We start from the raw sequence: 27707 nt of genomic DNA on the forward strand, positions 1-27707 counted from the left end.
GTTTTAGGGTAACTCTTTGACTTGTGGAAACCTCAGTTCTCCAGGTGTATCTATTACAGTATTTCTATGCAAGTATCTTATCTACTCTTGCAGGTGAATGTAACAGACTGTCATAGCAATTTTCAAAAGCCATTAACCTGCGTAAAGTGCACTTAATGCAGGTAAAACCTATGGACAATTCAATAGCATACATTGTAGCAATTTTCAAAAGCCCATTCACATGGGTAAAGTTCATTTGCATATGTAAAACCCACTTTTAAGCATGTAAATGCTTTTGAAAATCAGGCCCTTAGTAGGGATTGCATTCATTTTCTTCAAAACGGAATGAAATGAAAATGGCTTCTCTTTAAAATACTTGAACATTTTTGTGTATTTTTCTTTCTGTAAGATTTTTAAACAAGAGCCTTTGAAGACCCTCTAACTTCTCTTGACCCCCAAGACACCAACGGCATAGGCGTATCTGGCTGGGCCTCCTTGGACCCCTCTGACCCCCATTCCTGCCCTCTCTAACATGGCTGGGACTGGGGACCTCCGAGGCCCCCACTACCCTACCAAATGGCATCTGGCCACTAGTCGAAAGGGCAGGAGCAAAGCACCCTCACTGCTGTCCTGCCTTTGGTACTTTTAAAAATGGTACTGGCAGCTCAGACATTGCCGCCCAGGTGATGTCACTTCAATGCCTATCTAAACTATGACCATTGCTTTTATGTTAAACAGGCCTTTGGACTAGCAGTCAAATGCCTTCCGGTGGGGTGAGAGCTTGGGAGGTTCCCCCTAACCCCAGACATATTAGAGAGGACAGGAGTGGGGCTCATAAAGCCAGGTGAGGCCCAGCTGGCCTCATGGATATCTTGTGCAGAGGGAAGGAGGTTGGAGGGGGCTCGGTTTGGGAATTTTTTTTGTTGTTTTAGAAGGGTTGTTTTTTTAATGGGTTTTTTTTGTTTTGGTTTTTTTTTTGTTTGGAAAATGAACCAAACTGAAAAAAAAAAAATTCCCCTGAAATGAAAAAAATGAACAGAAGCAAAAATATTTGGGCTGCACATCCGTAGTTCCTAAAATCCTTGTTCAGCTGGACCTCCGATCTTGCTTTTTCTTGTTATTTTCCCTCCTCCTGATCTGAATTTTAAAAAGCCCAGCATATTTTTCCTAAAATTAAATGAAAATGGTTTTTCCACCAAATAATCCTTGTTTTTACTTTCCTCTAAAAATGAATGTTTTTTTTTAGGTGAATTTATCGATAATAAATAGCTCTTCATCCTCAGGTATGCAGTTGCCAATGTCAGCTAATAGGAAAGTGCATTTTCATTTTGGCAGATTATTTACAAAACATGGCTCTTCTCCAAAGCATTTAACTGATGTGAACTGTGTAAATTGTCTGTTTATTTGATGCTTTCAGCTGCATTTGTGGACTTTTTCTTAACTGCTTTGTACCCACGTTGGAATAGATGGTTTATAAATCTGAAAGTAAATAAATAGTTTTTGCACACATAAAATTCAATTTTGTGCATAAACTAATAAAATGAAAAAAAAAAAAGTAATAAAAAAAAAAAGGATGAAACAAATGAACAAAGCAAACTAAAAAAGTGTATGTGCATATTTCTAAGCTAATAGTCCAAGCTGACTGTAATGATAAAGACAACTCCAGATTTCCCCAAGGTTCATAGGGTGCACGTCTTCCTTGATTGTACTTCAGGGTATTATATACTTTAAATACTTACATCCCTTGTGCAATAAATGCGTTGCCTTGGAAACCCATTACTAGTTGACTCAAATAACTACACATTTGCCAGACTCTGCTCTTCATTATCTGGTTTCACGTATTTGAAGAGGATATTTAATAAATGGTCATTATAAAATTTGAAGGACAAACACCATCTACGGATTTTCATTTCTCAGTGTGAATCTTGAACTTTTGTTATTAAGAAAAAAAGAGAGAGAGAGAGAAAACAGCATTATCAGTCTTCATATCAGACTGGTTCATTCATCAGAGCTCACGAGCTACTCATAACAGGACCAATGTGAAATTATCCCAGAATTAGATGCTCTTTTAATGCCGCCTTTACTCCTTCAATGGTGTTTGTGTACGAGAGACAAGTTTGCAGACTTTATTTTTACTTTCCTTGATTCTAAAAGCTTAATGTCGAAATGACATGATGGCCGTATCCAGAAACTACAGAAAGCTCTGTACAGCAACAGCAAATGGAAATGAGGGGATTCTGTCCTTTCAGTTCCAAGAAGGCACTTTCTATTTGTCTTTTTGTCTTTTATAAGCTGACCTTCTGCGAATTGTCTTCTCTGTTGGAAGCCCTGGTGCACTGACTGGATGCTCAAACATTAACGGCCGTGTTTTGTGGCGATGGTAATTACAGCATGTTATTTCTGTCACTTTTTGCGTAACGTGTCTTGCCCTTAAAGATTGTAGTCTAGAAGCTTTACCCAGCAATCGTGATAGCACCCTTATAAAGTTTACCTGCCTTGAAATACAGCAGATTTAAAGCAGGAAGAGATCACCTAACACATTCTAAGCATCGCCATTCACTCTTCCATTCTTCATCATTGACAGACATGAGGGATGTGCATTTGTTTTAAAGGAAAAGCAAATCCAAATCGAAAATTCTAAATGGAATGAACCAAAACTGGCCTTGCCGTGTTAGGGTATTTTCACTAAGAGCTTAATAAATTTGAAATGCCATACTGGATCAGACCAAAGGTCCATAAAGCCCAACATCCTGTCTCCAACGGTGGCCATGCAGAAAAAGAAAATAGAGTTGAATGGGGTTTTAAAGGTCTGGATTAACAGGGTAAAAGGGAGGGTAGTAAACTAGGGGGGTTTGGAAGTCTTTCCTCTTGCCTGGGCTAACTGGGAATGAACTGGGAAAACTAGTAATTGCGTTGGCAAACATGTCTAATAAAATTCCTCCACTTCCGCGGTAGAAGCATAGGCATGCTCTTATTCCAATTGGTAGACTGTAGGTGTGATGACACCATTAGTAGCAATATGATGTAATTTTAAAACATGAAAACATCAATCATTTTCTTTATCATATTGTGATCTGAACTGACTCAAAAAAGTAATGAAATATAGTTTCATTTCAGCATGCCCGTGTTTCAGTTCATGCTAAAATTTCAGCCCGCACTATATGCAACATTAAAACATGCATGTTGTAAATAAAATCTACAGGCTGTCTATATGGAATTTGCTTCTTTGGGAAACCCGCCTTACGAATCACCACATGACATTTTGTCACCTGGCAAAAACCCAGCTAGTTTTGAAAATTTATGGGTCTTATGTTTCCCTTTGTAATGTTTTTATTTTAGTTTGTTTCATTTGACTGCCTATGTTTCTTTGCTTTTATGCAGATTGGCTTTTTTAAAATTGATCCACAAAGCAAAAAGATGAAGCAATATAAATACAGTAAGTTCCAAAGGAAACTAGTCCCTAGATTCATCGAAATGCTGTAATTTCGCATGGATAATGCCCACGATAAGAAAAAGGGGCGTGCCTATGATAATTTTAGAAATACCGCACCACGTGCTATGTTAGCAGGCACTGTGATACTTTCAGTTCGTTACTCGCAGAGAGGGCTTCATAGTAGTCAACTATTTATATCACTATAGGAGGACCAGCTAATAACTCGAGATGAGGTTTTGGCCCTAGCTTGATGGGCTCTATACAAGGGTACTCTCAAGCTAGGGCAAGAGAACATAGTAGAAATCTCAACTTTGTGAGACTTTCCTCACTCCAAATGATGTCAAATCTTCACTGTTCGAACGTCTCTCTCTGCATGTAAAAATGGCCCCAAAACCCTAAACCACCAGCAAAACCTCACCTCGAGTTATTAGCTGGCTCTCCTAGTGATAGAAGTAGTGAATACTGTGAAGGCCTCCCCAGAGGTGCTCTCTCTCTCTCTCTCACACTCCACTCCTCTCCTCTCCCTTCCCTCTCTGTGAGCCAATAAATGCCCAGAAAAAGATGTAGTTATTTCAGGCATTAAAAGCGTGCAATAGCAAATGGTACGCCAATGCACAGTGCGAAAATGCCCTTCATTTTCATTAATCCCGCCCAAACCCCTCCCCAGTCCTGCCCCTATGAAAAATTTGCATTCATGTAATGTGATACCATTACTATCACATGTATTATGGCATAACGCATGCGTTATTGCGGGCATTAATGCCATAATGCATTTTGATGAATGACCCTATAAGTAAGGTGGTATCAGACCCAAGAAGTGGTGCACAATCAATATTCAGTCTTGTGTCCACAATGGACTGTAGATTTTATCCAAAACCACTTCATTTATAATCATCTACTACTTTATTCTCTCCTATATGCTAATACATATAATAAAAATGTCCTTTAATTCTTCATTCTCAGCAAATAATTAAGATCTAGATCGATGCTGCAGGTAGTCACTTTGTCTTATAGAACATGAAGTTATCTCTTTATGACCCAATCAATAATTCAAATAATCACTTAATCGTGCAGGAACATAAAGTTATTGCTGCAAAACCCAATGCTACTGGTGTTTGGGCAACCAACTGCCTGCCTTGAGGGTACAAATTAAACATCTTCCCTTCTTAAGTGAATATGTTTACTTAAGAAGGAAATATGTAAACGTGTTTTTCTATAATTTACTCTCCCCATGTTTAATGCTTCATAGAGAAACCAGGAGGAGCTCCTCTAGTTGCAGCTACAGCTTCCACTTTCCAATTGACCATTAATGAATTTTGTCCATTAACAAAATGGTGTTCTCTGATAATGGGGTTATATTTGCACTTTAGTTTCTGTCAACTGTGTTAAGACACATTTTATGGTTATTTGATAATGCAATGATCTACCACACAAATATGCCTGATCTTGATGATGTCATCAGTGTTTGAAAGGACTGAAGAGTCAGTAGCGCTAATGCATCATTTCCTTCAAATCTTCTTAAATTGGAAGAAATCTAAAAATGAGTTTGTAGAAGAGATATTTGAAAGACAAAGATGTAAGATGACTTCATACCCCTCGCCTTGTTGAAAGAATGCAGTTTATTTACCTTAACACACACACACTCTACTGAGTCCTTATTGCAGCGGTAATTATGACAATTATGTGCTTCAAGTTTATACATTGATTTTCTATTCTATTTTAAGATTAATCTGTAGTCATGGCAGTTTAAACACTTTTTTTTTTTTTAGCTTTGTAACAGGTATATTTCAAAGCCAATCTTTTCTTTCTCTCAGGGTATACAAATCAATTTTACTTTGTTCTTGCACTATGTGTGTTAATCACTGGGAAGCTAATTCAATGCTGATTTGAAAACTAAAAGCCCCATTTGCAAAATTCAGCAAAATAACAGCCAGAGGTGAAATAATATCTAGGGCTAACATGCCTATTTTCCTGCAATATATGTTGCCCTTTCTTGCCGCTCAAAGAAAAAAAAAAAACTGGAGGAAATTAGAAATATATTTAACTGGACATTACAGCAATTGGAACAGATGTGCCATGTTTGAAACAATTGTAAGCAATTAGCCAAACTGTGACATTAAGTCACGTTATTATTTATTTATGGCACACTTTCCAACAGGAGACTTGAAAGCATGTTACCATACTGTAGTTTAGAATTTAGACACAGAGTATATAAGAACAATTTATACAATAGAGATGCAATTCAACAGAGTGGAGCATGCCTAATGTGTAATTAGTAGTGCAAAAGCATGTAGAGTTTTCCGTAGGCTCATGTTATCAGTTGGTGCCAAAAGCTGCTTTGAAGAGTCAAGTCTTAAACAGTTTTATGAAAGATTTTACACTTAACATTTATTAAAATTTATTTATCGCTTAACACATACGGCCTAAGCAATGTACATTACAATCTGCAGTCTCTTGCCCTCAATGGGCTTCATACTGTAGTCATATGATGCGTTGACAGTTGTAATCACGCACAGTCTCTTGTCTCCCTTTATAATATACCTTTCTTTTTAATATTTATCCATTCATTTTAATTTTGATTAATCCAAATTCTCAAAGACTATTTAGCTCTTCATTTATTACTTATCTTAAATCCAGTTACAGCCAAGCCTGTCTTAGCCAGCCAGATAATGCAATCCAAGCAATCCAAGTGTAAAGCTTCCCTTGTGCCTGCATCAGGGAAGCTTTACACTTCTAACTGAGCATTCAGCTTCTAGCCATGTGAGTTAAAAATGGCACCCACCATATGCCATTGAGGGCAAGAGACTGAAGATTTCAATTTGCATTGATGTACTGATACTATCTTTTGTATAACTGTTCAAGTAGGCCTGAGGTTTGAAGAGAGTGCTTTGCATAAAACAGATCCAAGAATATATGTATGAATTGTTCTCATCCCTTATTTAATGATTTTAGAGATTTTGCGATAACTATTTACAAAATAGTTAATTCTTGTAGTAGGTGTCTTCTTTTTGAAGAACGATAGAATGACAATGAATAAAGCAATGTCCTTTTATTTTAAGTGATAGTTTACTCTATCAAACATGACATGTCAAATCTTGTGAGAAAGAGAGTACAATTTGATTGGAGAGACATTACTGGTGTTTTACTTTGTCTTGAAATTGGACTGAAATGAATATTCAGTGAAGATAATTTTATAACACATAGGGCTGAAGTCCCCGTGTAGAAAGTACACATGGACTTCAGCTCTAATTTTCAAAGCATAGTATGGAGATTTGTGGAGGTACTTAGATCAGAGATGGATTTATTATTTGTGCTTGACAGATTACTCTGTTTTGTTTAGGCATTTCGAATTTAAAGGCTAGAGATGGTAACTTTCAAACTGGTGTGCGTGGGCCCATACGTCAGCCCAGAGTCTGCTCCGAAAGTGATCGAAGTGACGTTTACAATGCTGAGATCCAGTGTTTACATTTGGCGAAACTGAAGCGCTTTGTGTTAAAAAGACTGGGTAAATCTTGCATTGCCCACATTCTATATGTACCACACTTGATGAGGATATAGTATTCACACATGCAAATACCCCTGATGCAGCCCTATTGAACAAGGGCGAAACTCGGCTGGAGTTGGGCATATTTGCATATATTGTTTCTCTAATAAATTTTCACAATATTGGACATTTGGTTGCTTATAGTGTACTGTTGCCCATACGTCAGCCCAGACCCAGAGACACGGCCATTTTATAACATACACGTGCATATGTGCGTAGGTTGTAAAATAGCCTGGCCTCATGCACATGTGCACTAGATTTTAAGTGGATGTTTGCTTGTGTGCGTAAATTCTGTTTCTACCCCGTAAATCAGATTTTAAACGGGGGACATGCCGATGCCATTCCCAGTTTTACCAGTTCAATCCCTAGTTCGCCCAGTTAACAGATAGGTTCTCCAACCTCCCTGGTTTGAGAACCTTCACTCCCCCCCAGTTAGAACCGGCCCTTAAAACCCCACAGATTCCTAATTTTCTTTAACTTTTAACTTACACGGCATCCATCGCAGAAGTAAAGTTAAGCGGCAGGGGAGCTGAGAACACCAGATCGCTTAAGTATTTGTGTGCACGTCTCAGGTTCTCACCCCGAAATGCCCACGACCCTCCCCTTTATGAAAACTTTAGAGATATGCGTTCTTCCGCATTTAGCCTCGTTTCTGGGTGCTTTTTAAAATACCCGATTGATGCACATGTCGGGCTTTTGAAATTCCCTTCTAAGAGAAGTCAAATTAACTTTGTTTGTCTCCATTTTAGGAGAAAGATATAAGCAGGTAAGTGTGGGGATGAAGGTTTTAAAGTTGTACCCTTTGTCATCTGGGGTCCCTCAAGGAGCTTTACTCTCTCCCCGCCCCCTTATTGTTTAATATCTACGCTGAGTCACTCACTGCCATTATTTATTCATAGATGATATTCAGCTGTATATTCCCTTAAGAAAAAATCAAGAGGGAGAGTTAGGCAATTGCCTCCATGCAAATAAAAGGTGGATGATTTTAAATTAATGAAACTGAACACTTAGAAGACATCGTGTTGTCAGCAAAATTGGCCAGTGGTGAGTTGGAGGGTTGATGTTATTCCTGTTAGAGATCAGGTTAGAATTTTAGGAGTGGAAATGGCGAGATCAACATTGGACTCTACTACTTTGGTTCTACAACATTGGGTTCTACAACTTGTGCCAGTTAAAAAGAATCCAGAGATTTTATCACTAGCAGGACTTTGTAAAGTTCATATGTCCCACCTATATAATTTCAGCTCTTTGCCTTTGGGGTTGCCAGGGTGGTTACGGTGTGTACAGAATGTTGAGGCAAGGGCATTAGCTGAAGCTGGAATCAAAGAATATGCCTCCTCTATCCAAAAGAGATTGCACTGACTGCTTACCTACCAGCGGGTATTGTTCAAAGCTTTAGCTGTGGCATTTAAGGCTCAGAATTTATTTTATTTTATTTATTTATTATTTTTATATACCAACATTTGATCTCAATTGAGATATCACACCGGTTTACATTCAGGTACTGTAGGTATTTCCCTATCCCCAGAGGGCTTACAATCTAAGTTTTGTACCTGAGGCAATGGAGGGTAAAGTGACTTGCCCAAGGTCACAAGGAGTGACAGCAGGACTCGAACCCTGGTCTCCTGGTTCATAGTCCACTGCTCTAACCACTAGGCTATAGATCTGAGCTGCTTCACTGTCATTCAGCACGCCATTTGGAGGTTCCATCACTGCGCTGAATTAGGCAGGCGCCCGTGTGGTTTGCTGTGAAGTTCCAGTGGAGGGTGCAACAAGAGGTGGAGCTGAAACTGTTTAGATGTGGTTTGAAGACATATTCATTTCCCTAGGGAGAGGAAGGGCAGGTAGAGTAAAATAAAGAGTGAGTGGTCAGTATGGTGAGAGGAAATTGATATGCTTTGTTTGTGGTTAGCATGCATCTTTATGTTGTAACCCATTATAGGCATCCTGGATTGGATGGAAACATTTTTGAAACAAATAAATTTACACACACAATTCTGCTTTGAAAATTAGTAGGTCTGCGTGTACCTCTGAGTGACATACATGCACACATTATGCTTGCTTGGGAGAATTGTAAAATGTGTATCTTTGTGAATACTTTTCAAAATTGTAAGCATGCATTAAATGGATTCCTCATCCCAACTCCACCCCTGTGGACTGAATGCCTCGTTCAAGTACGTCTAAAAGTACGAGCAAATCCACTTTCATATGTACTTTTACATATAGAGGTCCCTATTCAGAAGTTAGCCAGCTAAATGAATATTTGGGCACTTATCCAGCTAACTTCTAGCCAGCTAACTTATTAGTTGGCTAAGTTAGGTGTGTTCTGAGGGCATAACTGGGAGGAGTTGAGTTAGCTAGCTCTGTTAGCTGGCTAACTCTGATATTCAGAGTTAAAGTTACCTGGCTATCTTGAAGATAGCTGGCTATATTCAATAGTGCAGCTACATTATTGAATGTCTGTAAAGTTAGCCAAATAAGTTTATCCGACTAATTATGCTATCCGGATTGGGTCTGATTATGGACCTCGTACAACCTTGGGGTAGTCTTCAAAAGCCCATGTACATGCTTTAATGGTTCTGAATATTATCCCCAAAATGGATATTGCCTCCTAATTTTCAGAACCATTTCTTATGAGTATAATTCTAGTATTACGTGAGCATAGCTCTAGTATTACGTGAGTATAGCTCTAGCATTACATGAGCATAGCCCTAGTATTACATGAATATAGCTCTAGTTGTACATGATTATAGCTTTAGTATTGCATGAGCATAGTTCTAATATTACGAGTATTACTTTAGTATTACTTGAGTATAGTTCTAGTAGTAAATGAGCATAGTTCTAGTATTATGAGTATAGTTCTAATATTAATTGAGCATAGTTCTATTATGAGTATAGCTTTAGTATTACATGAATATAGTTCTAGTATTAAATGAGCATAGTTCTAGTATTACGACTATAACTCTAGTAGTACATGAGTATAGCTCTAGTATTATATGAGTATAGTTCTAGTAGCCATATGAGCTTTGAAAAAGAGAGTGATTATTTACAGGTGGTAATATTTTTTTATTGCACAATGTAAGAATTTTCTGAAGATGGACAAAAGTCTCTTCACATGCTTTCAAATGTTTCTGCACAGCATCACTGTATTTTTCTTGTATTGAGCCATAAATCTGAAAAGTATCTAATATATGCATAAACCTTACCAACACATGGCTCCACTTGACTATTTTTGCTGCCTCTTAAATCCAGACAATTCATATTATCAAAATATTGTAGTTTACAAAATGTAGGACACATCTGCTCTGGTTGCCTGCACAGCTCTATGAATCTGCCTGAATAGGTATGATCTAAAGCAGGTGTTTCCTACCCTGTTCTTGAGTACCCCCAGCCAGTCAGGATATCCACAACGATTGTATATGAGACAAATATGCATGCCATGCCTCTAGTGTATGCAAATACTGTATATCTCATGCATATTTATTATGGATATCCTGAAAACCAAACTGGCTAGGGGGTTACTCAACGACAGGGCTGGAAACCCATAATATAGAGGTTAAAGCAGTGAACTATAAGCCAAGAGAATTATTGGGATGCAGGAATATAAATTGTAGTCTCATTGACGTACTATATGAACTTGGCCAAGCCACACTATTTCCCTGGCTCCCCAGTTACTAAAGCGCAATTGGGTATTAACACTCCTCCTATCTTTTCTTGTTTGAAAGTTGCCGTACAAATCAGATATCTAAACCGAGAACCAGGTGGAAGCATGTTACCGAAGTATGTAATTGCAGAGCATGTTGTGATCCTGTTTGCCACTATATTAATCCAAATTATCATTGTTAGTATAACATTAGTGCAAAGTGGAATGAAATGTCTAGCACAACTTAGTAATTGTAGCAACAAAATTGTAGCTAAAAGCATTCCAGTGAATATGTTGAAAAATATTGATGCCGTTTTTTTTAAATTTATTCAATGGTGTAAGATTGTGTTAATGGAAGCCATTGTTTTGCATGACACTAATTACTTCTCCTGTCCCTTTGTCACAGTGTATGATTTCTGGGAAACATTTTAATTAAATCATGTTCCATTATGTATCTTTGACTGCATAGCCTTTCATACATTACATCTTAACACAGACTATTGGTCTCTCTTTTTTTTTTTTTGGTTTGTTATACGTTTGTAGCCTACTTGCTTTGTTTTCGTTTTTGTAAATACTGTGCCAGTGAAAACAGTAAAATCTCTCATGCGATGCGAGGTGATTGCAGTTTTAAAGTATTGTGCTGTATGTTCTTCCTGCCTGGATTGTGCACTGCCCCTTGTTTCCCCCCTCCCCTATCCTTTTTAAAATGAAATGATTACCCTTAGCAAATTTTTTGTTCCCTTTGAACATATTTAATTGCATTTGAATAAATTGGTAATAAAAGATGCTGTTACGCTAGCACTTAACAGTATGCAAACCCAGATTATACAATTTCACAGCAATTTCTGACAGTCCCAGAACGCATGTTTGCAGCCTGCAAACATAACTATTGCGTCCTGTCGTGTTAGTGATGTTTGGAAAGGGAATCTATATATTGATCTGTAGCAATCTTATCGTCAAAAACTGAGTTGATTGCGATACTGGAGTTTTATCACCAAGAACCACATTAAACAAATTATAAACTTTGCGAACTAGAGACACGGAATCTTAATTGTGCTTGGTGCTTATGCTGTAGTGTTCAAAAGAGAATGAAACGGAACTTTATAGAAGAGAAGTATTTTTTTTCTTGTCAATTGATCCCAGCATTCTGTTAATAGTAGTTACTACTTTAGTTTGAAGTCTACCATTGCCCCTAGGTTCTGTTGAATTTTTGAGGCTGTGAAGAATGATCATCATTTTCCTGTCTCATGAAAGAATTCCCTTTTCTTTACCAGGATCTATATGGTATTAGATACTAGATCTCTGCTCTTCTGTTGACTAATACATTGCCTTTATCGTCCTTGATTTATGTAAGATAGGAGCATAGCCAGAACTAAAATTGTTTTTGGGGTTTTTTTGGGAGGGGGAGGGAGTCAAAGGTTAACATGGGTTGGCTCTCTTCCTCGGTGGTTAAGGCGACTACTTTATTTCTCAGGATACTGAAGAGCAATTATGTAAATAGGCTTCCACCCAACCTAGGCATACCTGAATTACAAAGGGGCTGCCAAGAGCAGGGGAATTGCCAGAACTGAATTCCTTGCAGGGGCCCAAGGATATAACATGGAGGGGAAATATGCTAGCCCCCCAAACCCTGCTCCCACCCCTTACCCCATCCTATATGGGTTCTCACAGCTTTCATTTCTGGCACCACTCTCTCCTTGCTCTGGTTATCGCTCACTATCGCTCTATGGTTATGGCACCTAATTTAGGTACGTGTAAAACTCTCAGGCTGATTTTCAAAGCACCATTTATATCCATGAAACAGGGTTTATGCACATCGGTCACTTTGAAAATCAAACCCAAAAGTGCCTCAAAAATATGAGTAGAAAAAAAAACCTGATAAATGATGTGATCCTATTGACTTACTAGAAGAAGTGTGGTGTGGCTATATCTTTCATATATCATGGGCTGTGTTTTATGAATGCTCATGATGGGATCAACCGCGTTATATGTTTTAATAATTTAGCCTCTGCCCCATCCCTTCCCCAGCTATTGGATATAAGTGACAAACTACTGTTATTTTATTATTTGCAGGGCTTGGTCTGTGAATACGGCATAGTCCCGAGACATTTCAACCTAAGTGCATTTTCAGGGCACCAGCTGGTGAGGTTATCGTTTAAGGATTTAGATAATGGGCCTGATAGGCTGTCCTCACTGCAGCATTTCTAATTCCACTCTGAATAGTCCTCTGAGCTTTCCCAGCCTTAGCAATGCTTCCCTTTTAAACTGCGGGCATTAACATGAAGACCGTTATTAGCGTCTGCCTTTCGTATCATCTGAAATTCTGCTTTCCCTGATGAGCTAGGCCTGACACGCATGCGGTCTACACTTTGCAGTGTATCGTACTGTTAAAGGTGCATTTTAAAAGAGATGCGCAGGCATAACATGGCCCATGTGCACGCTAGTGCTTAAGCGAGCTGGGGCTATTTTATAAACCTCGCACACATACGTGTGCAAGCACCGATGCACAGATAACTTTGATGGCATAAAAAAGGGGCAGATTTCTGAAGGGTGGGGAGTTCTGGGGAACAGGCCCAGCTCATATGCGCAGTGTGCCTACGGCTCATGCCTGCGCATATTTATTTCTGCTCTTTTTGTCAGACATAAGCCTGAATAAAACTATAGCCAAATATGGACTGCATGAGGGGTCTGGGTAAACTGCGGAGAGTATGGGCTAAAGAATCGATGATCTAGCTGGTAAAATTGGTCATTTCCTTCACGCGTGCATGTTACAGAATTTACCTCAGTTGTGCCTGTAAGAGCAAACAATTCCTAAGGAAAATGCGCGAATAGCAGTTGCTCGTTTAAAATTAGAAGCACACATAGGTGCGCGCTAAAGGTTGAATTTTAAAAGCCCCACACGCTGCAAATCGGGGAGATACGTGCGTGACTGGGATGCATGCGGGCCGCACGGATTTTAAAAGGCCCGCAGCCACATGCGAGCCACCCAGTACCCGGATAAAAAGGTTATCGCGTGTGCAGGCAGCCATTTTTATAACATGCGCACATGAAACGCGCGCATGTTATAAAAATGGCACGTCCATGCGCGCGGGCGCCGGGAAAGACGCGCAAATTTCTGCACGTGCGGTAGTTTGAAAGTTACCGTCCAAGCTTGTTTTATGTTGTGGCGGTAACTTTTAAACAGGCGCGAGGGTGCACATGTGCGCGAGTTTGTCGGCCCGTTTCCAGGGACGTGGCCATTTTATATCACGCGTGCGTGTATGCGAGCATCTTATAAAATAGCCTGACCATGCCCAATTTTAAGTGGACGCACACCTATGTCTGTAAATGCCACTTCTACCACATAAGTGGGGGGATTTTAAAAGGCACAAGTGCCGATGCCATTACCAGTTTTACCAGTTTGTTTCCAGTTCACCCAGATAAGGGATAGGCCTTACAAACCCTCCTATTTTAATAGCCTCCCTTCTCCACTGCTAGCCCCAACCCTTAAAACTCCGCCAATCTGTCTATTTATCTTTATTTTATTACTTGCACATCATCCATAGCAGAAGCAAAGTTACGCGCAGGGCATCCCGGTGAGTGCCTGTGCGCATAAGTATTTCCGTGCAGATTTACACGTGAAATCCAGGAACGCACATTACCACCCAGACTACGCCCCACCCTCACCCCCCTTTTTTTTGGAACTTTTCATTTGTGTGCGAAGCGGCAAGTACAAGGGTGGCTTTTAAAATCTGCCCAGCATGCGCCGACCTCCAGTTTTGGCAGGCGCCAGGCTTTTCAAATTCACCTTAATGCGCGTGCACAGATTCCTGCGTACGTGGCCACACGCCCACGCACGCGTGCATATGGGCGCACGCAAGCTCGTTTAGAAGTTACCGTCTCTGTTTGCAAAATGCGCTGTACCTCTTAGGTAACTTTATGCCTACAACTTCCTAGATAATATCTCATCACCCACTTTGCCTATGAAGACTGATGAAATTGTGCAATGGTTGCAAATTTCCTGTAGCTGCAACCTAGTAAATGTGCTTACTGTACTGTATTTTCACATTTCTTGTCACAGTTGGCAGCATTCAATCATAATCACTTCATTTTATGATACAGTACAATATCAGTTATCCATAGTTTATTACTCACTGTAATCGAAATTACTGTACATGCAAAATGTTGGTTTGCATCTTCCTTCTTCTTGGGTAGACTTAAGAACAATTGAAAGAAAAGAACACCTTCTAAATGATATTACAGGGAAAAATTAACTCATAATTCAATAAACAGTAAAATAATTAAATAACTAACAATAACTTTAAAAAAATGTACAATATAAGAAAATAATTTATTACGGACATTGATATCCTCACCTATTTCTCTTTTGTATTCTGTTTGCCAATTCACTTTTGTAAATGAATTGGCAGGCAATCTTTCTTCAGAGGCAGGTGTAATCTGTGTCCATCCTAAAATCAATATTATAGTAATAAAAAAAAAAAAAGTTTAACTTGAGCAGCTAAGTGGATGTCAGGGGAAAATGGGGGATGAATTGGTGAGGGGGAGTGACATAGACACTTCTTGAATGGTCATGGGGAAGAGGGACCAGAGGGCTGGAAACTCCTCCTTTTGGTGTTGGGTTAGTAGATCGGGCTCTCCCATGCACTCTGGGTGGATAAGATAAGATAAGATGCGGATCTCAGGATGCTGAGCAGATACCTCTGAGAAGGCTCTTGCTCCTTTTAGTATAACCCTTTTAGCATGTGAATGCTCCGTATTTCATTTTGTTTGTGACTATGTTCCTTAAAAAAAAATGTTTGTAGCATGCCCTTTCAGCCCCACAAGTGTACCAGGAGCTGAACAAAGAAACTCTGAATAGAATGGCACAATGTGAATTGTGATTTGAGTCCTCATTTTGCCCATTCCTCGCTTTAAGGCATTGCATTTATGAAGTTTGCAGGGCTGTTGGGTACTGATATATTTTGTCCTTTGTCCTTTTGTCTTTATAAACTGTCAGTGATACTGTATCTGTTATTTTCCTCATCCATTGTGGAGTATATATTAGGGATGTGCATTCGTTTCATTCGTTTAATACGTTTCCCATTACATGTCAATCAGATGTGCATTCGTTTCATATTACATGCTTGTATAGGAAAAGTATGAAACGGATGAAACGAATGCACATCCCTAGTACATATTACCAAAAGAAACACTGTACCTCTCTACAAGGTAACCGCATTGCATGCTATAGAAGTCACGGGAGCAGGGGGGGGCTTATTGAAAATATAGGAAAAAAAAATCTTTATTGGGATAAAATGACCACAATGTCCAAAAATGTTACTTATTTTATTTTTCAATTTTCAATTTTGGCAATTGAAACATTCTTTTGTCTCCAGTGGGGTCGGATTGCAGGGCGTTAAACCGCCACACTGCCCAGATTCTCAACCTTGGTCAAAACTTCAAGAAAGGACCTTCCCCAGCTCATGGCTCAGATCTTACATTTCAACTTAGCCAAAAAGAGGTTGAGAAGTGCTCAAATTTATATCTAGATTTTCCACAGCTAACAAAAACACAATTATAATTTTTAAACCACTGTAAATCTCAAAATATTTTCTATTGTTAGGCCTCATTTAATCCAAGGTTATTTACATAGGGAAGTGGATATTGAGACAAATTCAGCTAAGTAAGCTAGCTGAACAAATCTTACCTGGCTAAGTCACCCGTGATAGTCAGCGGCAAGGCTATGCCACGGAATATACCCGGTTAAGTTCCTAGTTAGTTGGATAAATTTTATGAGCAGGTCTAACTTATCCCCCAAACATGGCTGGACACATTCAAATATGGTTACGTATCCGGCTATGGCCTGATTCCTCAAGGTATTTAACAATAGACAGAATGGGAGAAGAGCCTTAGTGAATCAGGTAGCGTGTTAGCTGGATAGCTCCTCCCCAATACGCCCATATCCCGCCCATTACTTAGCCAGATTTCCTACTTCTGCCCCTTAGCTGGATAAATCCGTACTTATCCCGCTATGTGACGCCGAATATCGACCTCTGAGTTTGTAATTCAAATCCATGTAGCTCACCACACGAGATTACCATTTAGCATCTAAATGCATCTGACAACTAATTGGTTAAATGTTTTCCACTGTGATAAGAAAACACTTCCAGTATTACCACTCTCTCTCTCTCGCGCTTTCTTTCTCTCGCTCGCTCTGTTATAATTGCTTCTTCAGAATGCAGATATAATTCCTTGAGTGACATGTTTGAAAATGAATGTCATCTCTGACTTGCGGAACTGGAATGTTCCATAACTTTCAATGAACAATTAATTAACTACCCGCTTCCAACAGAATGCAGAAATATGCGCATGTTTGAGTCACATATTCTGTGTGAGATCCACAATTATACTACATCATATCTCTCAGAGAAAGGGAAAAGCTCTGGCAGATGGGTGATGACGGTTTCTAACCCACTGCTTGCAGAAATGTATGCAGAATACAGCCCTTAGATAACCTTTAGGGGCTGGGTTATAGGGGTTGAATTAGCACATTCTGTGTAGGAACAAAAGCTTAGCATATCAGGCCTGTACTTTCTGAGTGACTGAATGCTTCAGAAACTTAGGACACTGGCAGTAAGACAGAGTTGTGGACTGACACCAGCCTGGAACAAGGTTCAACAGGTATCTGAATATAGCCATGTCTGTGGGTGGGGGGTGGAGGGAATTAATGGAATGTTTATGGCCACTTCTGCTCCCGTGTGCTCTGACTGCAAAATATCTGCTTTTGAAAGTTGTATACATGTGTGTGTGTGTGTGTGTGGCCGTGTGTAGATTTATGATAATATTTTGTAACCCACACATATCAGATACGCATATTTTATAATACACACATATCTGTAACCCATAGCATGTGCGTGGATATGTTTACAGGCGAGTACATTCAATGCATTGAATGCACATATTTTTCCTGTCTGTTCAGGTGAATTTTCAAAGGAGTTACACATGTAAATGTAAAGTACTATTGTAGCAATTTTCAAAAGCCATTTTCCCTCATTCATAGGGACGTTAACTTTAAAACTAGTGCACGTGCCCTTACACAGGCGTACAGGCGCGCAAACGAGCACATGCTGGAATTTTACATCGTGTGCGCGTATGATTGAAAACATGCCTACCATGCATATGTACGTGCGCCTAATTTTAATCCACTACTCGAGCAGACGTACTTGGATAACTTCCTTAGGATTTTGTCAGCTTTAACGTGGGCGGGTAAGGAGATTTTGAAACATGCTCAGGCGAAGGACATATTGCAAGTTTTACCAATTATTCCACCAGTTTGCCCAGTCTGTCTTCAGACCATCCAGACCCCTCTGGTTTTTTTTCAGCTTGCATTTTCCCCAGTTGACCCGCACCCCTCAGCCTGGTGTGTCAGGGCATTAAAAAGCGATTTCTACAGACCTATACCTCATCGGGAGCTGACAAGCCGTCGCACACTACAGCCACTGGATTTAAAATACAGACTTACGAGCGCAAGCACTGGGGCCCGCACGGATGCCCCAGCTTAGCTCCTCCCCCCCCTTGTTTTTACTTGTGCCTGAATCTATACACGCAGAATTTCTGGCTGTTAAAATATGCGTTGCTTGTGCACAGCCCAAATACTCACGTATATGGGCCTTGTAGCCTGAACACTGCTTTTAAAATTCACTCCTAAGTGCACTTAACACGGATAAAGCCTATAGACTATGCAATGGCATATATTGTAGCAATTTTCAAAAGCCCGTTTACACCGGTGGTTTCTTTAGCTTTTTATTTTGTTTTTATATTCTGCTTTTTCATGTTCCTCCTTCAGGTACTGGAGGTATTTCTCTGACCCCAGAGGGCTCACAGTTTAAAATTGGTACCTGAGCATATTTACATATAAAATCCAGTTATAAGTATGCAAATGCTCTAGGAAATTAGGCCCTGCGTATATTATAGGTGCAAAAATCTATATATCTTCAGGCTTATCCGCGTAAATCTCCATTTACCCAGACCTTCCACCCAGCCAGTGGTACACTATCAACCCGTTGGATATCACTTACACAAGAGGCTTAGCAGGTGTAAAATTACTTCTGTAATTTCAGCAAATCTATTGGGGTAATTTTCAAAAGGTTTTACACACTTAAAAAACTGGGTTTCACACGTGTAAATGCACTCTACCGTGTAAGTGGGCTTTTGAAAATTGCTACCGTATATGCCATTGAATTGTCGGGAGGCTTTACACGTATAGGTGCGTTTTATGCGGGTAAATGGATTTTGAAAAACGCAATGATTGTATGTTACATTTACACACGTATCTCCTTTGAAAATTCACCTGTACGCGCATAAATTTGTAGCAACTTACATGGGTGAATGTTGGCCCTGCCTTGGAATTCCTCTAGACCACTCCCCGTTTTATGCACGTACATGTGCGCACAGAACCTAAATTGCACACAAGGTTTTGGTGCTTATAAAATTCTGGTTACGCGAAAACAATGCATGCGTATATGCTAATGTTTACCTGCTATGGGCCTGATTTTTAAAAGCATTTATACGCTTAAAACTGGGTTTTTACTCGAGTAAATGGGCTTTTGAAAATTGCTACGATAGCATGTCATATTGACACGCATTACTCCTTTGAAAATGATTTCCATAATGTTTTGAAACTTCGCCCCTTTGTGTGTTTTGTGTATTTCATGGTGGTGTATTTGGGATTGTAATCTGCTATGAACAACATGACGGTATACAGCGGAATAGAAATTTTAAGATAAATAAATAAATGCTTTCTGCTACTTGGCTTCCATTCCATATGCCAAAATGAATTTGGATGTATCCAGATCTGGGTATCAAGGTTTGAAGGAAATGAAGCTTTAAAAATTGATATTCAGTGGATCAGTGAGCGGGAATGCTACCAGGGTAACTTTACCCGGATAATCAGTGGAACTAAACTGGATAATAGCATATCCACGTTGTTGGTTTTTTTTTTTTTGTCTTCATTTTATTTTTTCACTTTTGTGACTTTTTTTTGTTTGTTTTTTTTCTTTTGGAGGGTTTTATCTTTTTTTTATTTGGGGTTTTTTTTCCCATTTTCAGGCAGTAGTGAGCACTATTCCCCGAAAACCGCAAAAAATGACAAAAAAATGTTTTTTTCTGTTAGCTTCAAATGAAAATGGGATCATTCATCACGTTTTACACTTTCATTTTTAACAAATGGACATCCCTCCTGCTGTAATCTCAGGACAGCATTTTCTCCATCCAGATTAACCTGGCTCAATTTATCTACCTAGCGCTGAAGATTGAAACAAAGTAGATATATTTTGGCCATAGCCATGGAATATGCACCTCTTGCCGCTTTCTCTAGCTAAACTTTAGCTAGGTAATGACTTACACCCGGGTAAAATTTCACTGGTGAGAGGGGCAGGAATTTCAAATCTCTCAGGTTTGTCCAGTTAACCTCAAAGTTGGCTTAGCAAATCCTTTTAAATATCAAATTCTGTGACACCAAGGTCTTTTCATACAATAACCTAAACCAATTTTGCTCTTATAGATTAAAGATAAGGGTTTCTTCCTTTGTGACAGCTTTCTTTCTTTCTAAGCCAGATTTATTTGTTACTGGTTTTCTGTGAATCTTTTCTTTATTGTCTGCAATCAGTGTCTGCCAGCAGTTTTTATTGTTTCTGTTTCAGTAGAGCTGTGGCCTCTCTCTTAATTATTCCCCAGACTTTGTAAAAATATTAAATTTAATTTTCAAAAGACTTATGCAGTTAGATTTCAGGTTACAAGCCTGTCGTAACCCAATTAAAAAAATGTCTTCCTCCTGTCCCCCGTTCAGCTGCAATCTGTCTGCACTAAACTCTGCATGCACAGATTTAGCTGGGTCGAGGTGAGCCCAGGTTGGACTTTTCAAAAATATTAGGTAGTCAGCACAACATTCAACTCTCACTGGCTAAATTTGCCCCCCCCCTCCCCCCCCAGTGTGATGCACATATGGTTGCCCCTAAAGCTAATCTACTGTGGCTTGTGTGATTGGATTTAAGTGCATATTCAGCCACAACTTTAGCCGGCTAGCTGCAGCCTAATATCCAAAATTAACAGTTAACTTCACCAGAAAATCTGACTCTAGCGAGGTCTCTATGAGGAATTGAACTTTTGTGCCACTCATCTGCTCTCATAATCCCATACTGTTTTTCTGTTCATTTTACTGAGGTGGGGGGGGGGGGGGGATATGATAGAGGTCTTTAAGATCATGAGAGGTCTTGAATGAGTAGATGTGAATCGGTTATTTACACTTTCCAATAATAGAAGGACTAGGGGGCATTCCATGAAGTTAGCATGGGGCACATTTAAGACTAATAGGAGAAAATTCTTTTTCACTCAATGCACAATAAAGCTCTGGAATTTGTTGCCAGAGGATGTGGTTAGTGCAGTTAGTGTAGCTGGGTTTAAAAAAGGTTTGGAGGAGAAGTCCATTAACGGCTATTAATCAATTATACTTAGGGAATAGCCACTGCTATTAATTGCATCAGTAGCATGGGATCTTCTTAGTGTTTGGGTACTTGCCAGGCTCTTGTGGCCTGGTTTGGCCTCTGTTGGAAACAGGATGTTGGGCTTGATGGACCCTTGGTCTAACCCAGCATGGCAATTTCTGGAGGTAACCTAAAATTGGTAAGCTTGGTAGCTGGAGCTTTCATCTTTCGCCATTTATAACAGTTTTCTCTCTCTCTCTCTCATGCTGTAATATTCATCAGAGTGTAATCAGTTTTACTTTTCTCTATCTAGAAGTTTACTGTTAACAGCATTTTCCTCTTTCTTTGAAGTACTTGAGATATACTGGGCAAAGTAATTGCAAGCCTGAGAAGCTGAAGAGAAGGTTAAAGTCTTATTTTCTTGAGCGTGTTGCTCTGCATGCATTGGATGAGGTCTGCACAGTATATTTCTGAACATATCACAAACCATTGAGCACCCTGCCAATATTAATGCTGACTGGAGGGAGGGAAAGCTCACTCGGGATTTATGGAAGCTGGAGAGAAATTACAAATGCCTGAAGTTTCGTTTGGTTAGAAACAAGCTCCACTTTTTCCCAATTTAATCTTCCCCTATGTCCCCCTCTTTATGTCAGCGATGTCTGTGTGGAAGAAGGTTTGCAGCTGATAAATGCCCTTTTTCGCAGGACTGCACCAAAGTAATCATTTTGCAGTCTTGCACCACTGAAAAATAAGAACGTTGCCCTAAAAAAATGTCAACAGCCCATTTCAGTGAAGCTCTCAAAATGTTGTTAAATGAGCAGAATTTCAGAGATCCAACCGGAAACAAATTAATAAATTAAAAAAAACAACCCTTCTGACCAAACAGTAGGGGAAAGAAAAGCATATAATTCGATCTTCCAGTTAGAAGGAGGACTTTTTTGATGCACAGTTCATCTTGGCAGGAAATCAAGCGCCCCTGGCACAAATCATGTGAAGAGGGACAAAGAAATATTCACTTATGGCACCTGACTGGCCATGCCCGCACCTACTTTTCAGCCTGCACAAATCTAGTTAATTTTCAGACAAGCTTTACCGTGCACAGAAAGGCAAATTTTAAAAGCCCTACGTGCGGCAAATCCGGGAGATATGCACGTGACTGGGACGCGCGGATTTTAAGAGGCCTGGAGCCACGCGCGTATCTCCCGGTTCACGGATAAAAAAAAGGTTTGGTGAAAAAGGGGTGGGATGGCGTTGGGGCATGGGCATGTGCGGGCTATGGACTGCACCCATGAAGTCAGTTATGCGCACGCCGGGATCCCAAACTGTGCAACTTGCTTCTGCTATGGACAGCATGTAAGGAGTTAAATTTTTAAAAAAAAGGGTAGTCAATGGGGTTTTAGGAGTCAGGGCTAGTAGGGTAAAAGGGAGGCAAGTTAGATAGGGGATTTAGGAAGTCTGCTCCTTTACTGGAGGGAACTGGGAAAGAGGCCTATTGCGTCGCCACGCGTACCTACTAATATTCCCCCCTCATGCGCTCGAGACGGGATTCGCGCGTCAATATAAAATCGTGCACGTGGGTAGCCAATTTTATAACATGCGCGCATAAATGCACGCGTTATAAAATTGGCGCGTCCTTGTGCGCGCTCCAGCGAGCGTGCACATATTTATGCATGCTTGTCAGTTTGAAAGTTACCATCGTAGGGTTTGAATATTGGCTTGTGATGTGACTAAAATCCACACGCATGTTTACACACTGTTTAACCATGAAGTCTTCATGCTCACACCATGCCTGCTACATGTGTGCATTGAAAACAAATGACATGGCCTTGCAGCGTTTTCAACCATAGCCCCCCCTCCCATTCAGCTCCCCCGCACATGGCTTTTGAATGTGGCTGAAAGCACATGATGACTAAAAACCCACATAGGCGGCGGGTACGACCGATCTCGGCAGTTTAACTTTTATTTTCACTCTCAGAACTGAAAACTTACTCCATAATGTTTCTTGTTCTAAAAAAATAAATATTTGCATTTGAAAAACTGGCAACTTATATTACCAATGTTGTTCTTTTCTCGCCTTTTCCATCCACTTCACATGCCAGATTGCTGACCGTGACAATGTGTAACCCTCAAGTCCCTGCTGACAGGAAGCAGAAGTAGAGTTCTCTTCCAGATATGAACCCTTCTGCAGTACTATCTATACTTTCTTCTATGTCAGGGGCCATCCTTTTCCCTCTGGTTCTACTTTTTTACAGGGATAGCTGAGCCAGTCCAGCTTCCCCTGCATTCAGCAACGTTCTCCTATAATTGTTTTCTGAATAGGGAAATGATATGTAGTTTCAGTGGCCTGTCTTACGCTGCCTAATTTTTTAAATTATGTTTAGTCAAGGAACCTCCATGGCTCTTAAGTCTATGAAGTATTTTGTTTTGGGGAGGATTGCTTTACTGCTTCTATTGTATTTCTGTTTTTTGCTGTATTGTTTATTTTATTGTATGTTTGTACATTACTTTAGGTGCACTAGAGAAAGGTGGTTAGAAGGACAATTATATATGAAAAAATCCCTAAGCTTCTTTATGCCACAGGGTAAAACCAGGGCTGATTTTGGCTGTCCTGAATAAAAGAAGTTAACTATTGATATTGCTCCCTTCTGAACTTAACCCAATTCTATTTCCAACAACAAGGAAACCAACTATATTCACTAACCCTAAGCGAAACTATCAATAAATGTGTATGCTTTATAGTTTTTTGTTTTTCTTTTTTTTACTGAATTACGATTTTATTTAAAAAGTCAGAATATATATTTAGAAAGCTATAATTAGCAAGGTTTAATAGAGATTTGATGCTAATTGATAACAAATGGATGGCTATGATTTACACAAACTGACAATTTAACGCATTGCCCTGTATTTTGATTCTGTGACACAGATGATATGCAGGCCCAGATTCAGCCATAGGCAATTGCCTTGGGTGCCAGATTTTCAAGGTGCCAAATACCCGGATCAAAGAGGAGTGTAACTGTGCCAGGAAGGAGCCTGTTCCAGCAGTCTTCTTCAAAAGGGAACTGTTACGGCACTATGGGACTTTAGGAGGGGTGGTATAGGGGGAAAGGGACTTCTCCCCTCCCCCAAAACACGCAGACACACACGCACACCTCACACACTCACTTTCTGATTTCCAGGGTCTCCTCCCATCTCTCACCCTTTAACCCTGCCTATGGGCGCAAGACTCTTAAATCTGGCCCTGGTAGTACGCGTACCTTAACAAGCTGTCTTAAAAAAAAAAGGAACACATTTGCTAGTAACATTTAGCTATTACGATATGCAAATATTTCTGCTCAGTATTTTATAGGCACTTATGCCTGCATTTTATTTCTTTTCATTAGACAGGGCTATGACGAGCTGGAAAAACAGCTGAAAGAGGTCTTCCTGGAAAGAAGCAGCATCCTCCGACAACTCTCTAAGACATCAAAGGAGCTGGAAGGAATTAAAGTAAACCTGCAGGTCAGACATCCGATCATATATAAGCCATGAAAACTCGACTTGCTGGTATGGCTGCGTGTGCCGCATTCTCACTTTGCAGCTGTTCAGAAATATTGTAGTACAATATAGTTTTAAAAAAAAAAAAAGGAAATTAGTAGTATTGGTTCTGATGTATTAAATTAGAAAATCAGGTTTTTAGTTTGAGTTAATAAGAAATCCCAGGCGGGAAGTACGAGAGACCACAAGCCATTTCAATGCAGCTTTTTCACTGTCAGGCAGGTTAGGGTCTTCATGCAGACGAGTTTAAGATCATATTTAGGATTTAGTTTCATGATGAGTCATTGGTGGGGTATTGGCGTTGATGGGGGAAGGTGGAGATTACTTGCAGGGATTTGAGGGTAAGGAGTCGGGGCAGTTTTAGAAGGGCTGGGGTGGGAGAGAGATATTAGAAATGTCTACTTAGGTGGAGATTTTTATCTTCTTATATTTGATGTTTTTATTGTTAACTGTTTGGTGATTTGTTGGAAAAAGACGGTAAGTCACATCCAATCAAATAAGAAATCCTCTAAGGGTAATATAAATGGGGATTTTCAGTCTGGCAGTGTGAAAAAATTGCAGAGCAAACGAAGGACTTCTTTCCCTGAATTCAGCCCAGGAAGCAGCTCTTTCATAACATTAGAAAAAAATCTGTACATTTCACATTCCTTCAGATGGGATGTTCAGTTCCTAATGCCTCCCATTCGTTATGGGTTATCTTGAAAAACATGGAGGCCAGACTTCAAAGGCATCTAGTGGATGATTTACAAGTTATGTGGCTACATGCCTAGATTTCCATCTGACTAGAAGTTAATCGGGTAAGTAATGGGCAGGGATGAGTTAGCTGGGAATCTCATCTGGCTAACTCTGATATTAGAAATTAGCCAAATAAATTTTTCAGCTAACTGTAGCCATGCCCTGGAGCAGGTAAAAAAAAATTATCCAGCCTCATGAGCCAGATAACCAGTCGCATTCAAAAAGAATATAGCCAATTAAGCGACCATATTGTATGAAATAAAATGTCCCATGTGGTCCTAGCATCCGAAGCATAGACCCCCCCCCCCCCAACATGATATGAAACAAATGGGCCTACTGGACCAAGCCTCCCCCACCCCCATGCCCCTCTGAGATCAGCCCTCCCCTGACCCCCTTCCTGATTCTGCACAATTGCACAGTAATGCGCCCTCCTCTGTTTCCTCCCCCCCCCCCCCCACCGTCCACCACCACTGAATCCTTCCACCTTCCCGTTACCTTTTTATAAACTCATTCTTCCGCTGGGCTTATGCAATGCTCGTACCACAGTCCCGGTGCTTTCTGTGTTGCTCTGCCGGCCATGCTGAAAGCTTTAGCCACCAGCATTACAGCGATGCTGGTAGCTCACCTGCCACTGCTTCAGGTACAAACTTGAGGCCAGATTTACTACTGCTTTTTCCAATTCTGTGTTGATGTGATGATAAAAGCTTTAGTAAATCAGGCCCTTAGACTGTAGGCCTTCTGGGGGACAAGGAAATACTCACTTGAGCTATCAATGAGAAGATGTGACGAAGATACAGAGAAGAAATACTTTAACCGGTGTGTGTAAAGCAGGGGTCGGTCTCTTCTGTTTCACAATTTCAATTGATGGAGTGAAACAAAGAATCCTACTGTTTTCTGGTAGGATGGTTTGTGGTCATTCATCTTCCTGAGAGCAGCTTACAGAATACTCCATCATGGCTGAAGCTCCTGGGATTTCTAGTTAAGCAATAAGAAGAATATTATGGAAATTGTATGTCAGGTGCTGTACTATATATCACATTCTAAAGAGAAAGAGGCGAGTCTGAAGAGTGCTTTTCTCTAATATCAGTTTGATATTGCTATTATTATTACTGCTAGTAATATAATACTAGGAAGAGGTGGCATGAATTTCTTGAAAAAAATGTTTGTGAACCAAATTCAGTGAACCTGTGAAAAATTTACAGGCTAAGCACATTGATTCACCAAATCCTTTTTTTAAGAAAAGTACATTGAGAAATCTGTCTACTATGGATTTTGTGAATCAGCAATAGGGGATGTTCATTTGTTTAATACAAATGCAGAAAATGGGATGAATCAGGCCATTTTCAATTTCTTCCAAATGAACCAAACTGAAAACGGCCTTTTACGAATATGCCCAAAAATGTAGGGTTATTTTGTTTTCATTTAAAAAAAAAAAAAAAAAAAGCCTCTCCCAGACCTTCCACCCCCCCCCCCCCCCCCCCCCCCCTCCCTAACACCTGAATAAAGCCTTAGGGCCCAGGCTGATCCCAGCCAAGGTCTGTCTGGGCTCTTACAACAAACCCTCCCGTCCTGCAGAACCAGATTCAGGTGCCTGGGCCTATCCAGCTGGGTTGGGCCTAGCCAGGTCCTCAGAGGGCTCCTCCAACCTTAACCCCTCCTCAATAACTTGCTGAGGCTAAGACTTAACCCCTTCCATAGGGGGATGAACAAGAAAGAGGCAGGAGCGATGCTCGTTCACTCCTGCCCCCACTGGATCTTTTGAAAATGGTGCCATCTAAAAGGAATCAGTGGGGGCAGGAGAAATGGGCATCGCTCCTACTCCTGCACTCTGGGTCAGACCAAGTCCATCAAGTTCAGTCACAAGTACCTGGAAGAATCCCAAAAGGCTGACAGATTCCATTCTTCTTTTCCCAGGGATAAGCACATGAATATCCCCAAGTCCACCTTAATTATGATTTATGGACTTTTCATCCAGGAACATGTCTAAATCTTTTTTAAACCCAGTTATACTAAAGTTTTTACCACATCCTCTGACAATAAACTAAAGAGCTTAATTATGCATTGAGTAAAAACTATATTTTTTCTACTATTTCTTTTAAATGTATTACTTAATAACTTCATTATGTGTCCCCTAGTCTTTGTAATTTTTGAAAGAGTAAAGAGCTGATTGATGTTTAACAATTCTACTCCAATCATTATTTTATATTTATTTATTTTATTTATTTAAGGGTTTTTTATATACCGAGGCACGTTTGCAAAACATCACCTCGGTTCACATTGTAACATTATAAACCTCTAGCATATCTCCCCCTCAGCTGTCTTTTCTCCAAGCTGAAGAGTCCTAAACATTTTTAGCCTTTCCTCATAGGGGAATCATTC

The 27707-nt window shown here is 40.0% G+C and overlaps 1 protein-coding gene and 1 long non-coding RNA gene across 4 annotated transcripts in view; one reads left to right on the plus strand and one right to left on the minus strand.

The window, feature by feature from the left end:
* Positions 1 to 27707, plus strand: part of LUZP2 (leucine zipper protein 2) — a 279647-nt gene that overhangs the window by 108716 nt on the left and 143224 nt on the right. For both annotated transcript variants that reach the window (XM_029582400.1, XM_029582402.1), the window contains exon 2: positions 24440 to 24557. In XM_029582400.1, the coding sequence (XP_029438260.1) occupies positions 24440 to 24557 (118 nt within the window). The remainder of the gene's footprint in view (positions 1 to 24439; positions 24558 to 27707) is intronic.
* On the minus strand, positions 8520 to 26299 carry LOC115079184. Of its 2 annotated transcripts, none has more exons than XR_003853216.1 (3): positions 26090 to 26299; positions 14734 to 14794; positions 8520 to 8781 (listed from the first exon to the last, which is right to left on the minus strand). It is a non-coding gene; the product is annotated as an uncharacterized LOC115079184 (long non-coding RNA). The 2 variants fall into 2 exon arrangements; XR_003853215.1 differs by lacking the exon at positions 26090 to 26299 and adding an exon at positions 14955 to 15030.

This window comes from Rhinatrema bivittatum, chromosome 17 (assembly GCF_901001135.1).
Source record: "Rhinatrema bivittatum chromosome 17, aRhiBiv1.1, whole genome shotgun sequence".
In the NCBI taxonomy this organism is placed as follows: domain Eukaryota; kingdom Metazoa; phylum Chordata; class Amphibia; order Gymnophiona; family Rhinatrematidae; genus Rhinatrema; species Rhinatrema bivittatum.